This window comes from Bombus pascuorum, chromosome 6 (genome assembly GCF_905332965.1).
Source record: "Bombus pascuorum chromosome 6, iyBomPasc1.1, whole genome shotgun sequence".
Classification (NCBI taxonomy): domain Eukaryota; kingdom Metazoa; phylum Arthropoda; class Insecta; order Hymenoptera; family Apidae; genus Bombus; species Bombus pascuorum.
Window position 1 is genome coordinate 8,236,763 of NC_083493.1, and position 16,503 is coordinate 8,253,265.

General features: G+C 35.6%; 3 protein-coding genes across 3 annotated transcripts in view; 1 reads left to right on the plus strand and 2 right to left on the minus strand.

Annotated features, from left to right (window-relative positions):
- Positions 1–8,962, plus strand: part of LOC132908320 (uncharacterized protein PF3D7_1120600) — a 34,978-nt gene extending 26,016 nt beyond the window's left edge. The window contains exons 2-5 of the mRNA XM_060962239.1: positions 6,132–6,266; positions 6,392–6,565; positions 6,670–6,802; positions 6,875–8,962. Of these exons, the coding sequence (XP_060818222.1) occupies positions 6,231–6,266; positions 6,392–6,565; positions 6,670–6,802; positions 6,875–8,604 (2,073 nt within the window). The 5' untranslated portion in view covers positions 6,132–6,230 and the 3' untranslated portion in view covers positions 8,605–8,962. The remainder of the gene's footprint in view (positions 1–6,131; positions 6,267–6,391; positions 6,566–6,669; positions 6,803–6,874) is intronic.
- On the minus strand, positions 2,889–5,840 carry LOC132908321 (protein phosphatase 1H). Its single transcript, XM_060962240.1, has 6 exons — positions 5,197–5,840; positions 4,857–5,114; positions 4,570–4,787; positions 4,226–4,496; positions 3,896–4,155; positions 2,889–3,791 (listed from the first exon to the last, which is right to left on the minus strand). Exons 1-6 carry the CDS (start codon positions 5,380–5,382, stop codon positions 3,536–3,538), a joined length of 1,449 nt encoding a protein of 482 aa, XP_060818223.1. The 5' UTR covers positions 5,383–5,840; the 3' UTR covers positions 2,889–3,535.
- Positions 8,963–14,521: 5,559 nt separating the features above from the next.
- On the minus strand, positions 14,522–16,191 carry LOC132907890 (uncharacterized). The gene is made up of 2 exons (XM_060961349.1): positions 15,846–16,191; positions 14,522–15,531 (listed from the first exon to the last, which is right to left on the minus strand). Exons 1-2 carry the CDS (start codon positions 15,867–15,869, stop codon positions 14,812–14,814), a joined length of 744 nt encoding a protein of 247 aa, XP_060817332.1. The 5' UTR covers positions 15,870–16,191; the 3' UTR covers positions 14,522–14,811.
- Between the last annotated feature and the right edge of the window lie 312 nt (positions 16,192–16,503).

Consider the following 16,503-nt stretch of genomic DNA (forward strand, 5'->3'; position numbering starts at 1 on the left):
TTCGTATTTTTTTAAATAGACTATATGGTTAGTTGCTGTATAAACCTGAACTAAACGTAAAAGACGGATAACGTGCGACGTCGCTGAAATATGGATACCGTGAAGGTACTAACAGACTCAAACAGAGAACTGGTCACATAATCCCTTGACGGCAAACTTGTCGCATTACCCGTTGCATCACGTTCGGCAACTAGGCGTTAGTTTCCAGCCAAGGGACATTAGGTTCGGAGATGCTAAGAGAGTTGACAACAGGCACGAGTCACTTGTGAAACTAACGAGGCGAAGTTGACTTTGAGTTCTGAGAAATATGCGAGACAAATTACTGGACAAGCCCTATCGTCGCTACTGTACTTTTCGACCTATACAGATGCTTAAACGAAACTCCGTATGCAAAAGACCAGTACGTGAATTCAATTAATTCCTCGATCAAGGGGAGCATTACCACTTCTTTTATCGAAGTGTATTATCTTTATCATATGACCCATCAAATAAAAATTTATGCATCAGTTAGGTTTAGAAACAGGTTGTCATAGAACGATATGACTCGTATGATTGATATACGAATACGATCGTTGACAAATGTTTTATGCCATCGTTTAATTCGTGCTTTTACTTTTAAATTACAACCAGCTGCAACGTTCCACGTTGCAGCAATGAAAGGCTGATACATCATGTCCTATCGAAGGAAGCCATCAATAGCGTAACCAGGAAGCCGTCCAAAGTTCTCTAACGATGATGTATCGAGGCTGTACGAGACCCCTAACTTGCGACCATTCCGATACACCGTAAGTTACCGTTTCTTTCGTTCTTTCTTTCTTCTATCCTTTCCTTCGCCACCCTTACCGAGAGAAGCATTACGTCCCTTGGTATCCTTGAAGTTACCATCGATGATGACCGTGACAGATAGCCTGTCATAACTCGCCAATACGAAAAACATATCTGTGGTCTGACGTTTGCTAAAAAAGTAACGCATGCCGGTTTTTTGATCCAAAAATGGGCAAGAATTATGTCGGTCAAATTATGCAGCGTCATCAATTTTTCCTTAATAAACTAAGAGTTGAGTTTACATTATAAAAATACTTGAAGAAATACTTTATACTTTATAGAAACCTGAGGCTTCTTCATTTCCTTGTTTTCAATATATTTTTAAATACTTCTAATTTATTTAACGTATACTTTCTGTGTGAAATATAACACAGTTCTCAGTTATATAGACCATTGGCTAAGCCGCGTCGAAATGGTATTTCCAAAGTAATGAAGGAATGCAGATTTTAATAGCTTATGGCAAAGAAGAGTTCGGAAAACTGTCAAATCAAGCTGCGATGACTTTTTAAAACAGAACGATGCTAGAGGGGTCAACGAGGAACTGTCAGAGTAGCTTTAGTGTCCCGAAACAGCGCCGCGTATTTCTGCATGGAGGAGACCACTCTTTTACGGTGATTCGCGACGCTTTTTATCTTTCTGCCCTTTTATGCTGTCGCTCTTACTCTGGAACGACATTGATGATACATTAAAATTCATTTGCACCTTTATTGCCGGTCGTTTCATAAAAATTTTCCGGACGTTATCTTTTCGTGGCATCCGCCACGTTTCGAAGAAGCAATTTACGCGATTAGATTCGATAAAAAAGTACTTAATAATGTTTGAAATCGTGGCTGGAAGACCAGAAAATGGGATTAATAATCTTTCACATAAACTATAGAAGAAGTTCTTTGGATATAGCGTTTATAGTAGCCTTAACAAACTCATAATTTTGGTCGACGAAACCAGAATGCTGCTTTCTATTTTGATTATGCGTCATAATTAAATTTATGAAAGTTGACAGTTTGGAACATCGTGCCATCCCAACGACGCGAAAATGCACTTGCCCCTTTAAATACCTAAAGGGTTTACGTGCATGCTTTTCCTCGTATACGGAAGTCCATATTTTTAACTGTTATTGCAACTCTGTGGAAGAAATTTAATGTTTACTTCAGAACTAAGAATATAATCGTTCTACATTTGGAACTGACCTTAATCATTAACAGGAATATACCTATATGTATATATTAAAGTACGAAGCATGTATGAGCACTTACGGAAATTTAGAAAAATTGGAACTTTTAAATTTGAAACATATTTTCGAATGTTTTAAATTATAAATTGTAGTTTTAAATATTTGAAAATTCAAAAATTATTTTTTAAACTTTTTAAATGTATCAAAGTGAAGTAAAGTATTCATAATTGTGGAATGTTTTTTGGAGTACATATATTTGATGTATATTTTTATTTTACTTCACTTTTATGTTCTTCTTTATATGTAATCTACATATCCTATATATCTTTAAATATAAAAATATTTCATAAATAATATATTGTGAATTATATAAACTGTCAAACTATTAATATAGACCAATGTAAAGAATATACTACATTATGTTTCAAATTTAAATTAGACGCAACGCATGCGCAGTATAATATTCGTTGAAAAATTTGAAAAGTTTACGTCACGTGACTCAACTTAAACGCGTCGCGTCGGTGTGGAAAGATGTTGAGATTTTAATGATATAAATTTATATTAAAAATTTGTTTAATTTACGCGATCGAATGTCTGACAGACAGCGTAATGTACAAAAATTGAGATGTATAATACACTAAATGTGAAGTGAAATAAGTGTAGGATGTTGAAATGAACATCGATGGATCACTTAGCCTGGAATGGAAATCGCAATGTAAGTCGTAGATAAATTTTATTTGCAATTTTCTTCGTTTTATTGAATAACAAATCGTATTGTTGAATATATCAATTACATATATTTCAAATATGTATAGTTTAAAGTAGAAATAAAGTATGTTTATTAAGTTAAAGAGAATTAAGAGTTTAGAATAATTTTAAACTCATTTAAATCAATGCAGTATAACGTTTATTTAATGTTTTAATTACACTGATTACATCAAAATCAAAACAGATTATACGAAGGTGAGATAAAATATATTTAAATCTTTTTCTTATCTCTTTTAATATCTTACATGAATCAACTGTTTAACTACAATTTATATTTATCTCAGTTTGATCATTTTAAAGTGAAAATAAATATAAGATAGATAGGTAAAATCACTCAGAACAAAATATGTTTATAGTAAGATTATCTTCATACAAATTTTGTTTACGACACTTTCCTTACAATTCTCATGATAAATGTGTACAATTTAAAAATTATACAGACTTTATCTCTACTTTGGGTGCTGTGTTCTATTTAAAATTAAATTATATTATATTCAACACTCTACAATTGGAATGTTTTGTTAAATAATCATGGCATTTCTTAATTACACTTTTATATAGTGGCAGTATATAATAAATTATCGCTTTTAAAATAACTGCTAGATAGCTTAAAAATTCAATATATATAAATATTATTTGTTAAAAGCAATGTAAAAGCAACAGTATTTTGGTGATTAATCATGGTGTTAATTCGTGAATATACACTTGATCGCAACTGTAACATTCCTACTTAGACATAATGTAATCAATATCTACAGCTTTGATCATCTATTATACAGAATTATTAACTGATATGTGCAATGAATCCATAGAATATCTTCTTTCTTGTTGCGTTGTTTTCAACCATTGTTTATGTTCGCATAAGTAAGGATATAACGGTACCACTAAGACACTGATATCATCAACCGATGCCATAGGAGAAAACTTTTCATCAGTTTCTTCAAGATTTTCTGATTTACCAACCCAAGCTCGTCCCACTAATCTACCACGTGCTGCTTGTACCAATTCTTGAGCACCCATTGTGAGTCTGTAAAACGGATAATTTTATAACCTTTATTTTTAATTACTGTGAACTTTAATTCATACGAATTCTCTAATTTCTAAAAACAAAAGAAAGAAAAGAAAGAATACCTGTATTCTAATGATGGATTATCTGGAGTAAGTGTCTTTCTAAGTATATTTGCTGCTGTTTTATCTGATACAACATCCCAAAGTCCATCTGTAGCTACAATAATGCAATCACGTTCTGTGAGATTACAACTATCTAAATTTATAGACTGCACTTCGGGTTGTGATGATAGGAATGGTTTTATATTAACTCCTGTACTTGCTGCTTTTAAGCCATGGTCTCCAAAACCACGCGTTACTCCTATAGTACCCATTACACGACTCTATATAGTAAAAATATATTAGATCTTTTTTAACTAACTCACAATATTTTCTGATATTGAGAATGTTTACCCTTTTGCCATGTCCAGAGATAAGAGGTAGTTTCAAATCAGAGAGCGATAAGACTTTATACGCCCAACCAGTCATAAAAGGTTCTCTATACAAAACCATAGATCCTAATTCTTTTTGCAAAGGTCGTTTTCTAAATTCTAGTGGTGTGAAATGACCTTTCAATAATTCGGTACTTCTTAGAAAACCTAATGCTCTGACACGATTCGATTCTGAATCAGGGGTATGATCTCTTGTTAATGCACGCTGACTGTCTCCCAAAACTAATACAGCTCTGTCAAGTGTACATTTGGTAATATTTTGATTTTTATCATCCATATTAGAAATCTAACTGTTGGCATTATTACCTTGAATCACCAGCACCTGCAGCATATAATCTACCATTAAGAAATAGAATGGTAATTGCTGTGCAACCTCCACCTCCTCCTTGAGCTTGTGCTTCTACCATTTGATCCATTTGTCTATATGCTAATTCAATAGCACCAATTACTAAATCTCTTCCCTTGATCAGTTCATCTTCATCTTCATTTAGCAGCATATTGCCAGGTATTGCCATTAATCTTCCCTGGAAAAACAATTTAGGTTTAAAAATTTGACGTTGAAATATATCAGTAAAATTTTTATCTGTTCTTACAAGGATTATCCTATGTAAGTGTAGTCTTGCCGTTAAAGCCACTTGATAGCCAGCATGCCCATCAAACATAGAGAATATGACATAAGGTAACGTAACATTAACATCTGATAATTTGAGGTCTCCTCTGGTTGCAGAAGTTTGATCTTCATTCCACGTGCTTTTTCCAGCATTTATGCATTCTGCATAGCCAGCACACCATGGTAACCGACTCAAATCCCTTGGAACTATAATTGGTCTTACCCTATGATCAGCACTTACCTATTGATTATATAAATATTAAAGGTGTTTTTATTACTTATTATTACATATCCTGACAATGATGATACTCCTAAATACTTACTTGAGTTTCTTCTGTTGTTAATCCTAGAAAACTGGGTCTACTATATGGTTTATTTTCTACTTCTGCAACAATGTTTAAATTAAGATAATCTGTTACTGTTTCGTTATCTGAGTCAGTAGGATATTGCAGACCAAGTTCACTTCCACCCACAACATTCATCAATACTGATTTAACTCTGCTTAGCATTTTTGATTATTATTTTTTATTATTATTTATGAATACAGAAATCAGAAATATAGCACATATACAATGAATTTAATAGACTTTATCATGAAACATATCTTGAAAGGGAGATATCACTTCTAGTGATAACAACTGAGTCTGTTTCACTTTTTATCAAAAAACACGAATTCGCGTCTATGTACAACATTAGAAAGCAGGAAGTACAAATTTTAATTGCTAACTTGGTTATCTGTCATGTGTCAATTATTAATCACAAAAATAATTCCGCACAAGAAATAATATTCTTATAATACCAATAATACTATCTTTAAAAATAAAATATTTCTATATGATTATGTTTCGAACAATTCATAAGTCTGTGTTTCCTTTAATTGGTATCATCTTGTTGACAAATGATTGTCAACAATAAGATAGGTTATTCCCTAACACGAGTAGCAGTAGCAGGTAGCTGTTTTACCGCAAACAACTCGCAACATAGATTTTACATCGATTATATTTTCATATTCCACGTTCTTAAGGATTCTGAGATCCTTATTTGAGATTTTAGCGTTACCAGATGATGTTACCGACGTGGTATGGATTAAGACAGAATGAGACAATGTTCGCTTGGTAGAAATTTGACTTTTTGTATGATCGGTATTTCAGAACATGAGTCACAAAGCTCTATAAGATGATACGTCTATGTTTTTTTTTAGTTCACGTTTGTATTGCTGCATATTTAGGGTTTTAAAATACATATATGCAGAAAGCAGACAACATTTGTACATCGTAAGAAGTTGTAAAAGTTGAGTGTCATTTATACGAATTGTTTGTAGGCATTTAATACATATTGAATATTTCGTAAATCAAATATGTCAAAAGGAAAGAAGAATGTATATAGTAGTGAGGTAATCACTTTCTTTCATATTATTTCAGTGTGGTTTATCAACATTTGTATACCTCTTATAAATACTTTTTCTGAATAAATATTCATATTAAGTTTAATTAAGAGAAACGTAATATTAAATTTTAGGAAGCTAGTAGTTCATCTGGTACTTCTTCTTCGCTATCATCTGACGAAGAAGTAGATGCTAGAGATTTAAAACCAATTAAGGAATATTTGTCAGATCGCAGGGAATTGGCTCGTCAACTTTTTAAATCAGTTAAGGCTGAAAAAATACAAATGATGTTACCTCAAACATTAAAGGTATTCCAATTCTTGACATCATGTGTTGTAGGCTGTTGTTTTTCTTCTATTTATTAGAATCAAGTAATTTTATACAATATAGTTCACAGAATTATTCCTTTTAGAAAATGGATTTTGGACAGTTAGAAAAATGGTGTGCTAATGAATTAAGTGGCATGTCAAAAAGCCGTATATTGTGTATCTTAAATGGGAAACCTATGTTAGAATCATCAGATACAAATGAATCGGATGATTCAGGTACGTTTACTATTATGCGTTTTTATTACACTTACTTGTGGTAATGTATATATGGTATACAAATAATTATAGGACCCTCGTTGGAAATTATCTCAGATACAGAGGAATGGTTTACCGATGATGAAATATGTAAAAAGGAAGATGGTTCAAAATTACCTAAGGGAAAAATAAAGAAAGAGAGAATCAAACAAAAAGGAAAATCTCAACTTAGTAAAAAAAGTGATAGTAGATCTACTTGTAAGAAAATTCCTGATTGCACTCATAAAGATATACAAGTAAAGAAGGAGAATGTTATAGATAAAAGTAAAGAAAAGGATGGCGATAGCTTATTGGATTTGTTAGAGTTAGAAATGCGTGCAAGGGCAATAAGAGCTTTAATAAGGAAAGAGGAAGATGTAATACCAGATACTTCTAAATCTGTGGCAAATAAAGATAAGTCAAATGAAAATGTTGCGGCTAAGACTGAGCAAGATGAGATAAAAGAAAAAGAAAATTGTAGAAGGCAATTAGAGAGAATTATTAGTGCTCAGCAGAATACAATTGCTGAAGACGAAGACGTTGTATTAGTTGTTCAACCAACTCCGACTATTGAGTTATTGTCTAGTGATAGTGAAGGAGAACCACATAGTGGTGTGCGTGTAAATAAAAAATTACAAAACGAACGAGTTATAGAGACCAAAGACAATATTAATCATACTGAGAATGGAGATTTAAATAATATTTGTAATATTAATAGTATAGAAAATTCAAAGGAAAATAAAGTAACTAAAAGTTCAACAGAAACAGATAAAGAAATAGATAATACACATGAAACTGAATTTAAATGTAATTATAGCAATAATATACTTCGTAAGGATAGTCAATCAAAATCTAGTAGTAAAAGGCGAAAAACAAAGAAAAAGTCGCATATAAAAGAGCAATCAAAAAATATAACTTCCAAAATTGATACAGATAATGTAAAATCAAGCAATGCTAGTCAAAATGTGAAAGCTACAGAAGATGACGATTGTTCGTCACAAGATATAAACTTAGATGATAAAGTACACGAAAATAATATTAAATCAAAAATAACGCATAATAATCCTTCACATACACACGATTCTACCGAAACAAGTATTTCAAGCAAAGTAGGTTTAGATGAAGAAAAGTCCATTGACTTAGATGAAATAATTGATTTAGATGACTATTGCGATGATATAGATGATATAGAAAATAGTGAGAATGATAAAAATAGTAAAGTTGTGGAAAAGAAGGAATGCAAATCGCAAATGGAAACAAATTCCCCACAGAAATCGAATGGAACCGAAACTTGGGCAAGTCGTTATTATCAAACGGACGATGTACAAAATGTAATAAAAGAATCGAAGATCCAGTCAGAAATTCGTAAACGATTAAGGGAACGTCAAAGACTTTCTAAGCTTAGTACGTCTCCGAATAAAAATTTTCCTTCGTCACTGCCTCTAGTACAGGCAACTAATAATAAGGTTATCGAAAAACATCCGATGGGTTCCGTCGATGAATATTTGGCTTTAAAACACACTGCCGCTACAAGCCTTAATACTGTTAATAGTAACAATAGTTCTAACGTATTAAAAGATAGCATAGTATCTATAAATACACATGTAGGTGCAAATAGATTAATTGAAAACGATCACATGTCTAATGTATCTAATTCTGTATATTCTAAAAATCAAATAATTGACAAAGAACCTAATGTAAATGATAACACAAATGATAATGATATACCTGCTACGAAAAATGAGACTATAGTTAACGTGATTAACGTTATGAATCCTGGTTAATATAATTTTTAAGTAATATATATAATTATAATAATTATATATATAATTAGGTAATTGTAAATATATTTCACAAGCACTGTCTTCCAACAGTTGGACATAAAATACTTTTTGTACAACATTTCTATACTATAGAGTTGAAATAAGTCGTATTTTTCTCTGTAATTATAGGATGTAAAGAAACGAAAAATATGTAATTATAAACTTGAAAAATATTGGTTACTGATTCTCATCTGCTATTAAAATTATGTATAGCTATTATAGATTGATATTGGATTAGATAAAAATATAGAAGTATATGAACATCAGTTTCTATGAAAGTATTTATACGATTTTAAAAGTCTTTATCTAATAAGTGCCTGTAAATGGAATTTCATTATACGAATGAAAAATTATATTCTTTACAGTCCTGTTGAAAACTAAGTTACCAGGAACTAAGTTGGAAAGATATGTAGTAATTTATTGATAGTGACAATGTTAAAAGCAATTTTTACACATGAATACTGTCTGTTATATCAAATAGCTTTAACCCACTATGTTGCTTTGTAAATAATGATCTTAAAATAAAATTGTAGATATAGTACTATCCTATATTTTCCATGTATATTATTTTCACTATTTAGATTTAATACTTCAAGTATATCGTGTATGATTTAGCTTCATAAATTACAACAGAGAATAAAACCATACGATTGAGGTATCTGTTTTTTGTAAGAGAATCATATATTACTTAGAAATGATACATTACTCAAATACGTACTTACGTACCTGTCTTATGTGTTTTACTTTACGAGCATTCTACATTCTAAATCACTGACTTCTCTACTTTCGTTTTCGATTTTTATCGTTCGTTGACATGCGGAAGAGTTTTCGATTCTTCACAATTTCGCTAATTCGTACACTCAATGAAACCTGTATAATATATTCCTCAATCGTTCTTAAATTTCGCGATATCATATACCCAACGCAGAACGACTTTTCCTAAAAAGAAAAAAAAAGAACGAAGAAGGAAATGGAAAGAAAAGAAATAAAAAAGAGAGAATAACATGCATAGCATTTACGCTTGTATAATATCTATTACGATTCAAAGAGATGGGAACGGTGCGGAAGTAAAGATCGAACGTTCGATCGACGCTTGTGCACTTGTAACGCACAAGCGATCTCGTGCGACCTAGGAAATGCATGGATTGGTCTGCGTAATCTCATTGACTTTGTGACCGCGTCTACGAATGCTGTAGCGTAGGCATTACGACACCATGCACACACACCGGAAAGATTTTTCAGAACGACGACGGTCTTGGTACAAGGAACTTTCGATCGCGATGGATGGTTCCGGTGCCGTGGAACTTGGAAAGTTTCTCCGCGACGATGCAAATAAAAGATACAAAAGGGAGGGAGACCGGTAACTTTGTACGGTAACAGAAAAGCCGATAGTAGACACTCTGCATCATCCGGGACAGATTATTGACAAAGATTCGAGTGGAATTTAAATGAGTACATATAATCTTGTGACGCGTTGCGCAACATAAGGCATTTCTATGTAGTCCACTTCCGATGAAAGTTACATTTACAATTCCACAACATGATGTACCGGTTAATACGGCGATAAATTTAGATGTCACCGTTACTACAGCTCTTCATGGTGATTTCTCTGATCGAATATGCATATGGAATATGGAAATAGCAAGGCTATATAATTATACATATGTATAATTATTCTCTACAGAGGAATGTAACATATTCTCTACAGAGGAATGCCATTTACCTGCTTCTGTTTGTAACTAATGACTTTGACTAATTTGGCGTTAATAACAATGGAAAAATGAAATGCGATAGAATACCGTTGATTTAACGTTTAAGTAGAAAATTCAAACGCTGCATGGGAATAGCGGAAGATAGAAGAAAATTTGTCGAATATTCGTAAGAAACGTAGTCCCAGTTTCCTTATTTTCAATAATGTTGATTAAACGGGTATTATTTTCTACGTGGCTCCTCTTTTCCTTCAGGAATTCGATAAAGTTTTATCAGGGAGGAACATGGCTTAGGTGGTGGAAGTAATTTGTCGCACCCCTGTGAAATTACGGTCTAGTAATTACGATGAAGTTACGGTCTTATTTTAGTTACAACTCTGTTTCTCATTAGAATTGTGCTGTAAATTGCAGGAAAAGTTCTTCGTTAACGTAACTAGTTAAATATCTTCTTTAAGGCTGTCAATTTCACGATATTACGATCTTACGAATTTTCCACTTCGTTTCATCTCAGTATCGTTTCATTTTTTGATTAATTTATGTTCCATTCTTTTCACGATGCAATAAGAGCAAGAGGGTGCGAGCAAGTAAAACGCAAACTCGAGATGCGTGCGTGTTGACAGAACCAATATTAACGCAATGTTGACGATCATTTCTAGTGCAAACAAGGTAGAGTCTATCGTCGAACGTGACTGATCGTATAGAATGAAGGATTGCATATTCCCTTCACGTTGCAACGCGTTGTATACTGGTATGGAATGCTAGAGATTTTGCAAATCTATAAGAAAGGGACAGACAGCGGAAATATAAAATACGCCATTAGACAGGCATGCGACAGTTTCTATCCACATATTTGTGTCGTGCTAAAAAATTGGAAGATTCCTGTTCCGGTTGTTTTGCGAGCTTGAAACGAAACTTTTCTCGAGAGTATTCCTACTTCCTATATTACGGATGTATTATAAATTTACATTTTCCATGAAGATATTCCATTTGCTCGATTTTGTTGACACGTATAGCAAGTTTATACGTTTACGTAGAAAGTGAAGGGGAATATCAGAAATGTATGCGCTGTACAGCAAATAAGAGATGTTTCGTCATTTGCAAAAGAAAAAAAAAAAAGAAGGAAACTAAGTCAGTACGAAATCAAAGGTTCAAATGTTTCATCATACGTGTAGCAAACTCGTTCGCATTCTTGTTACATTATTATATCAGGCAACCATATGAACGTTTTGCAATAAAAACAATAATAATAGCCCCCGTATCTTTCTAATTAAAACAAGAAAGTATAGCTTTATTATTTTAACGTTGATACGTTTGCTTTCAAACGTCACTTTCGAATCTATTCATATAGTATTCTCGTTACTTAGTTCACAAAGATTTCTTTAACGAATCTAAATGAATGCTAAATAGAAAATCTAAAGAAATAAAAGATACCTTTAACGGTTACTAGTAAAGTTACGCGGGCAAAGAAGTTAATACAAAACTAAAAGCTGTTACGTTAATGTACTCTTTATAAACGCAACAGTTTTTATTGTTGATTTTTTGTGATATGAGTACAAAAAATTGTTCTCCCAGTGTAGATCATTAACGAAACTTTATATTGTATGAATCGGATCACGGTGTAAAACGAAGCACGCGAGGCTAGCGTGTAAAATCGGGCAAATAGCGGAAATAATAACGTGCGGAGATTGTACGATAACATAACGTCGCAATCGGTGCGTATGTATAGTGGGAAGCTCCTGACGCAACGCGCGGATTTCCACGTATATCGGAATAAAAAGTAGTGCGAATGTAAAGGTACCTCCTTATTCGTTTCTTCCAAGTATCTCTATAGAAGAAGCACAATAGAGATTGATGCAAACGCCAAGTCACGATTTTGTACGTTGTAAAATGAAAAGGAAAAGACGAAAGAAAAATAAGACACATCGTTCCAAAGCATGTTGCGTAACATGGGTAGACGCGTCTACGTCGAGCTGCAGCACGTTCTGATTTCTCGGAAACACCTGGTGTTCAACGATTTCGCGCCAATTTCTGGGGAACGAGGAAGCACAGAAGTTGCTTGCCTGTGCCATGCGAATAAATAATTGGAAATTTTCTTACGTAGTTATTAGAGAGCGACTCGGCACGAAACTCGAAACGCAGTAAACGAAAGCATAGAACTTTTGAAGGATTTATATTTATCTTCCGTTGTACAAACACAGAGAACAAAACAATGGAAAATTCGAGGATTTATCGGTCGATCTAAGTGTGCTTTAAATTTAACGTGGTTTCAAGTATTTGCATATAATCTTACGATCGTGCAAGGTACGAAATGATTGAGAGATTGCATAATATAGATATGGAAAGTATTAGTCACAGTCAATGGTGTTTCCTTAAAGCTAATTACGAGTATCCTTCTATCATACGTTACAGTTCGTGATAATATTTTACATTGCGTACACGTGAAAAATCGTTTTGCTCGATTTAAGTACGAAATAAATGAAAATGATACACGAGAAAAAATAATGCGTTCGAGCAAAAAAAAAAAAAGACGTTTACATCACAATTGACGGAAACGTAACTCGCCGTATGCAATCGACATACCAGAGGTACCAATGTGTATGGTTGAGGCAACATCATATCTGCATCGTTCCTCTTTGCACGCGAACGTCATCCATATGCATTCTCCGGCTGATCGAAGAAATCTCTCTTTCTCTTTCTCTCTTACGCGAACTTCCTAGACCATTAAATATGATTACCTGGCTTGCGGCACGTTAAATAACGGGATTTGCTAACCAACAGTCTGCGTGTCTTGCTATATACGAAAGCATCGGTTAGCACGTTTTAAAACTCGCCTGGTCGCTAGGAGATAAACCTGGCTAATGGTTGTTGTATCTTAAAGACCTGGTAAATATTATACAGTAACGAAGCCTCGTTTTACCGTGGTTTATAAATTGCTTATTATTAAAAACAGATGCACTATCCGCGGTAGCCACCCCCTCTTAACGTCCCGTATCGTCGAAAATTCAATTTCACTATCGAAAGCGTTCATTAATTAAACGAATCAGATACCGTTTAGTTTTTGTTACGATTCGATTCGATCATTTCCTGATATTTCGCTCGATGCGAAGCAAGTCGAACCGTGTACAATCTACTATTCACCTCGTCAATTAAGTACAATTATGCAATTCGTGGTAGCTTGCTTGTTTCTCTAAATCAGCGATAATTTCTTTGGCATGCGGTTCGAAATAGCGAGCAGGATGCTCCAATATAATTTTGCAATCGATAGACGAACGTTCGAAACACGATTGTGCTGCTTCGACATAGTTTCCCTTGATCGTTGGACAAGGTCGATAGAACGGATATTCGCAGAGGGCATTCGTCAATGAGCTGAAATTGTCGTAAGCACGTCTCCTCGTTTCTGGCGAATTCGCTGAGCCAAGCAAACCACAGTCGCGTACGTACGCGACACGCTTCTGTAATTTCGTACCGTGTGTACACGTAACATACTCCAACGTTGCGCTCTCGACGCCCGTCGAACACGCTTTTCCCAGATTTTAAAATTCGATCATACGGACACCGGAGTCACTTTCAGTTTCTATTTGTTATCAGATTAGCGAGAGCGTAAAGGGGAAACGAACGTTGCACGCGGAAATGAAATCAGGCTAAGAGGAGAAAGGGTTCTTCGTTTGGTAATTACTAGGAATTATGATTTCTTCAGATAATGTTATGCTTATCAAGAAAATGTCGTTAAGTTCGGAGACGACATTTCAATTGGGAAAAATTCTATAGAAAATTTATTAGCTCGAGAAGCAGCGTCGTTGTGTAAGATTTTCATGAAACAGAGAAAGAAGACAAGGGTTGGGACGATGGAAACATCGAGATTGCTCGAAGAGAACGGCGGGCGTAAACGTCGTCAAACTCTGCGGTACAAGTTCTTGCGCAGTTGAACGTTCATTTCGTTTTCCCTTTCTACACTATTAATTTGCGTGGCGATTCTATTCGCGTTAACGACCGTACAATTCATACGAGTCTTTTTCTCGCTGACATTTCGCTTACGGTAAAGCAAGTGTACCTCATAACGTAACATTAATCGGTGAAAGTTCTGTCGCGATTCGTCCCGATCGCGTAACCGCCAACACAGCTTTTTCCCTTATCGAGCAATCTTATGTCTGCGAAGGTTACGTAATCGCTTTGTTATGTATAAAAAAATATCGCTTTATTCATTTATAAAAAAACATATTATACAATAGAATTTAAGGTTCGGGATCACGGTGAATACAATATTGGTATATTCGACTGACGTCTACTACGAAGGGCACGCTTGTTCGTCGATTGGTGTTCACGTTTCGACCAGCAAGCGTCTCGTGATCTCGGATGACCGAATTCACGAAATCAGCAATTGCGTCTTGTTGCAATTGATGGACAAGACGTACGTAGAAGGTCAAAGACTTTGATACTCTAGCGAGTACAAGCCTTTGCTTCACAAATGCTCGTAACCTCCATAACCTCCGCCAAGATCGTGTCCACCTCCTAAAGACAGTCCACCACCGAATCCACCTCCGTGTCCACCTCCGTATCCTCCACCGAATCCACCTCCGAAACCACCTCCGAATCCACCTCCGTGTTCCTTCACCACAATAGGTACAGCCTCTTTCACGACCACGGGCACCTTAACAGGGTAGGGCACTGGTTTTGGTACAGTGACCGGTACCTTGACAGGTACCTTGACCGGCAGAGGCACCTTTATTGGCACCTTGACGGGCACCTTCACAGGGTAAGGTATTGGCTTCTCGACCGGGTAAGGCACGGGCTTTTCGACTGTAACAGGGTAGGGCTGAGGCACGTGGACAGGGTATGGCTTGTCGATTGGTACTTTGACTGGTACACTGACGGGTACGGGGACATGTTTTGTGACCTCTACTGGGTAAGGTTCTGGCACGTGGACGGTCTTTGTGACCGTGACTGCCGGGACGTGTTCCGCGGATACATGTTCGCTGCTACCAAAGCCGCCTCCGAAACCTCCTCCAAGGCCAAATCCTCCTCCGCCTCCACCTCCATAACCTCCTCCGAAGCCATGATCACCCAAGCTAAGCTCCAAGCCACGTTTCGTCTTCTCCTCTTTTGGTTGGGCGCTGGACTCCGCGGTCTTTTTTGCTTCCTCGGCCACGGCCGATAGTACCAGGCCGCAGAAAAGTAAGATCTGGGGGAAATAAATCGTAGATTATTAACATTGTTTTGAATGATATTTTCTATTGGTTTTAGAGGGGATTTTGATGGCGATAAAATTTTTTTTCGCTATTACGAGCGATAAATATCGAGAAAACACTCGTGCAACATAAGTATTATTTGATCTTCTTAGGAGAAAAATACACCGATTCGACGAATATGCTTCGATTGATTTAACCAATTGCGTGAAGAAGGACAACACGCTGAAATTTTCACCGGTAACGTCAGTTTCGTTTGCGTGGTTCGAGAGACGGGAATTCAAGTGGCTGCCTTACTGGAGCTACTCACTTTCAGCTTCTCTGTGCTGTTCATGTTGGTCGACAGTGAGCACACTGGTTCCTCGATGGTCTACCCTCGCTTTTATAGGGGACGCAACCGCCAGTCCGGCAGGCAACTCGAGCGTGCCGATGAAATTGTTGCGGAGTAGGAAGTTAAGAGAAGGAAAGGAAGAGAACGACGCCGTGGACGACGCTTTCCTCCGTTAGCTTTTGTCAGCCAACATTTAGCAAGTCGCTTTGCGTTCCGTTCAATTTCTTCCTGAATGCTGCCTAAGCTTTCAAAGCTTCTTTAACAATTCGGCAAATCCTTTGAGACATTTTCGTCTCGTTCGATTCTTAATTTCACCTCTGTGCAACGACGCACCTCCAACTTCTATCTAGAACGAGTCGAAATTTGTCGAATCTTTGGAGGATGATAGAAAGAAAAATATCGATCGAGTTTCGATTCAGATTATGCTCGTCCGGATTGTAGAGCGATCGCTTCAAACTTTCTCGTTACTTACGTACGTTTCCCGAGCCAGCGAGTTTTCAATTACAGGATGAACCATCAGAACGAACCGGTGCAACTAATACGGATTCGACTCTGACGGTGTCTCTTTTTAATCCGATTACTTCTCACAATACGTTCCTACATCTCTGCACTCACATTCCCGAGAGCTTCATTAATA

Excerpts from the sequence above, each read along its gene's own strand:
- LOC132907890 (XM_060961349.1), bottom strand. The coding sequence starts at position 15,869 with ATGAACAGCACAGAGAAGCTGAAA. Across the intron at positions 15,532-15,845 it reads ACAGCACAGAGAAGCTGAAA|ATCTTACTTTTCTGCGGCCT; the intron begins GTGAGTAGCTCC and ends TATTTCCCCCAG.
- LOC132908321 (XM_060962240.1), bottom strand. The coding sequence starts at position 5,382 with ATGCTAAGCAGAGTTAAATCAGTATTGATGAATGTTGTGGGTGGAAGT. Across the intron at positions 4,788-4,856 it reads ACTTACATAGGATAATCCTT|GGAAGATTAATGGCAATACC; the intron begins GTAAGAACAGAT and ends TTGTTTTTCCAG. Across the intron at positions 4,497-4,569 it reads GCAGGTGCTGGTGATTCAAG|AGCTGTATTAGTTTTGGGAG; the intron begins GTAATAATGCCA and ends TACACTTGACAG.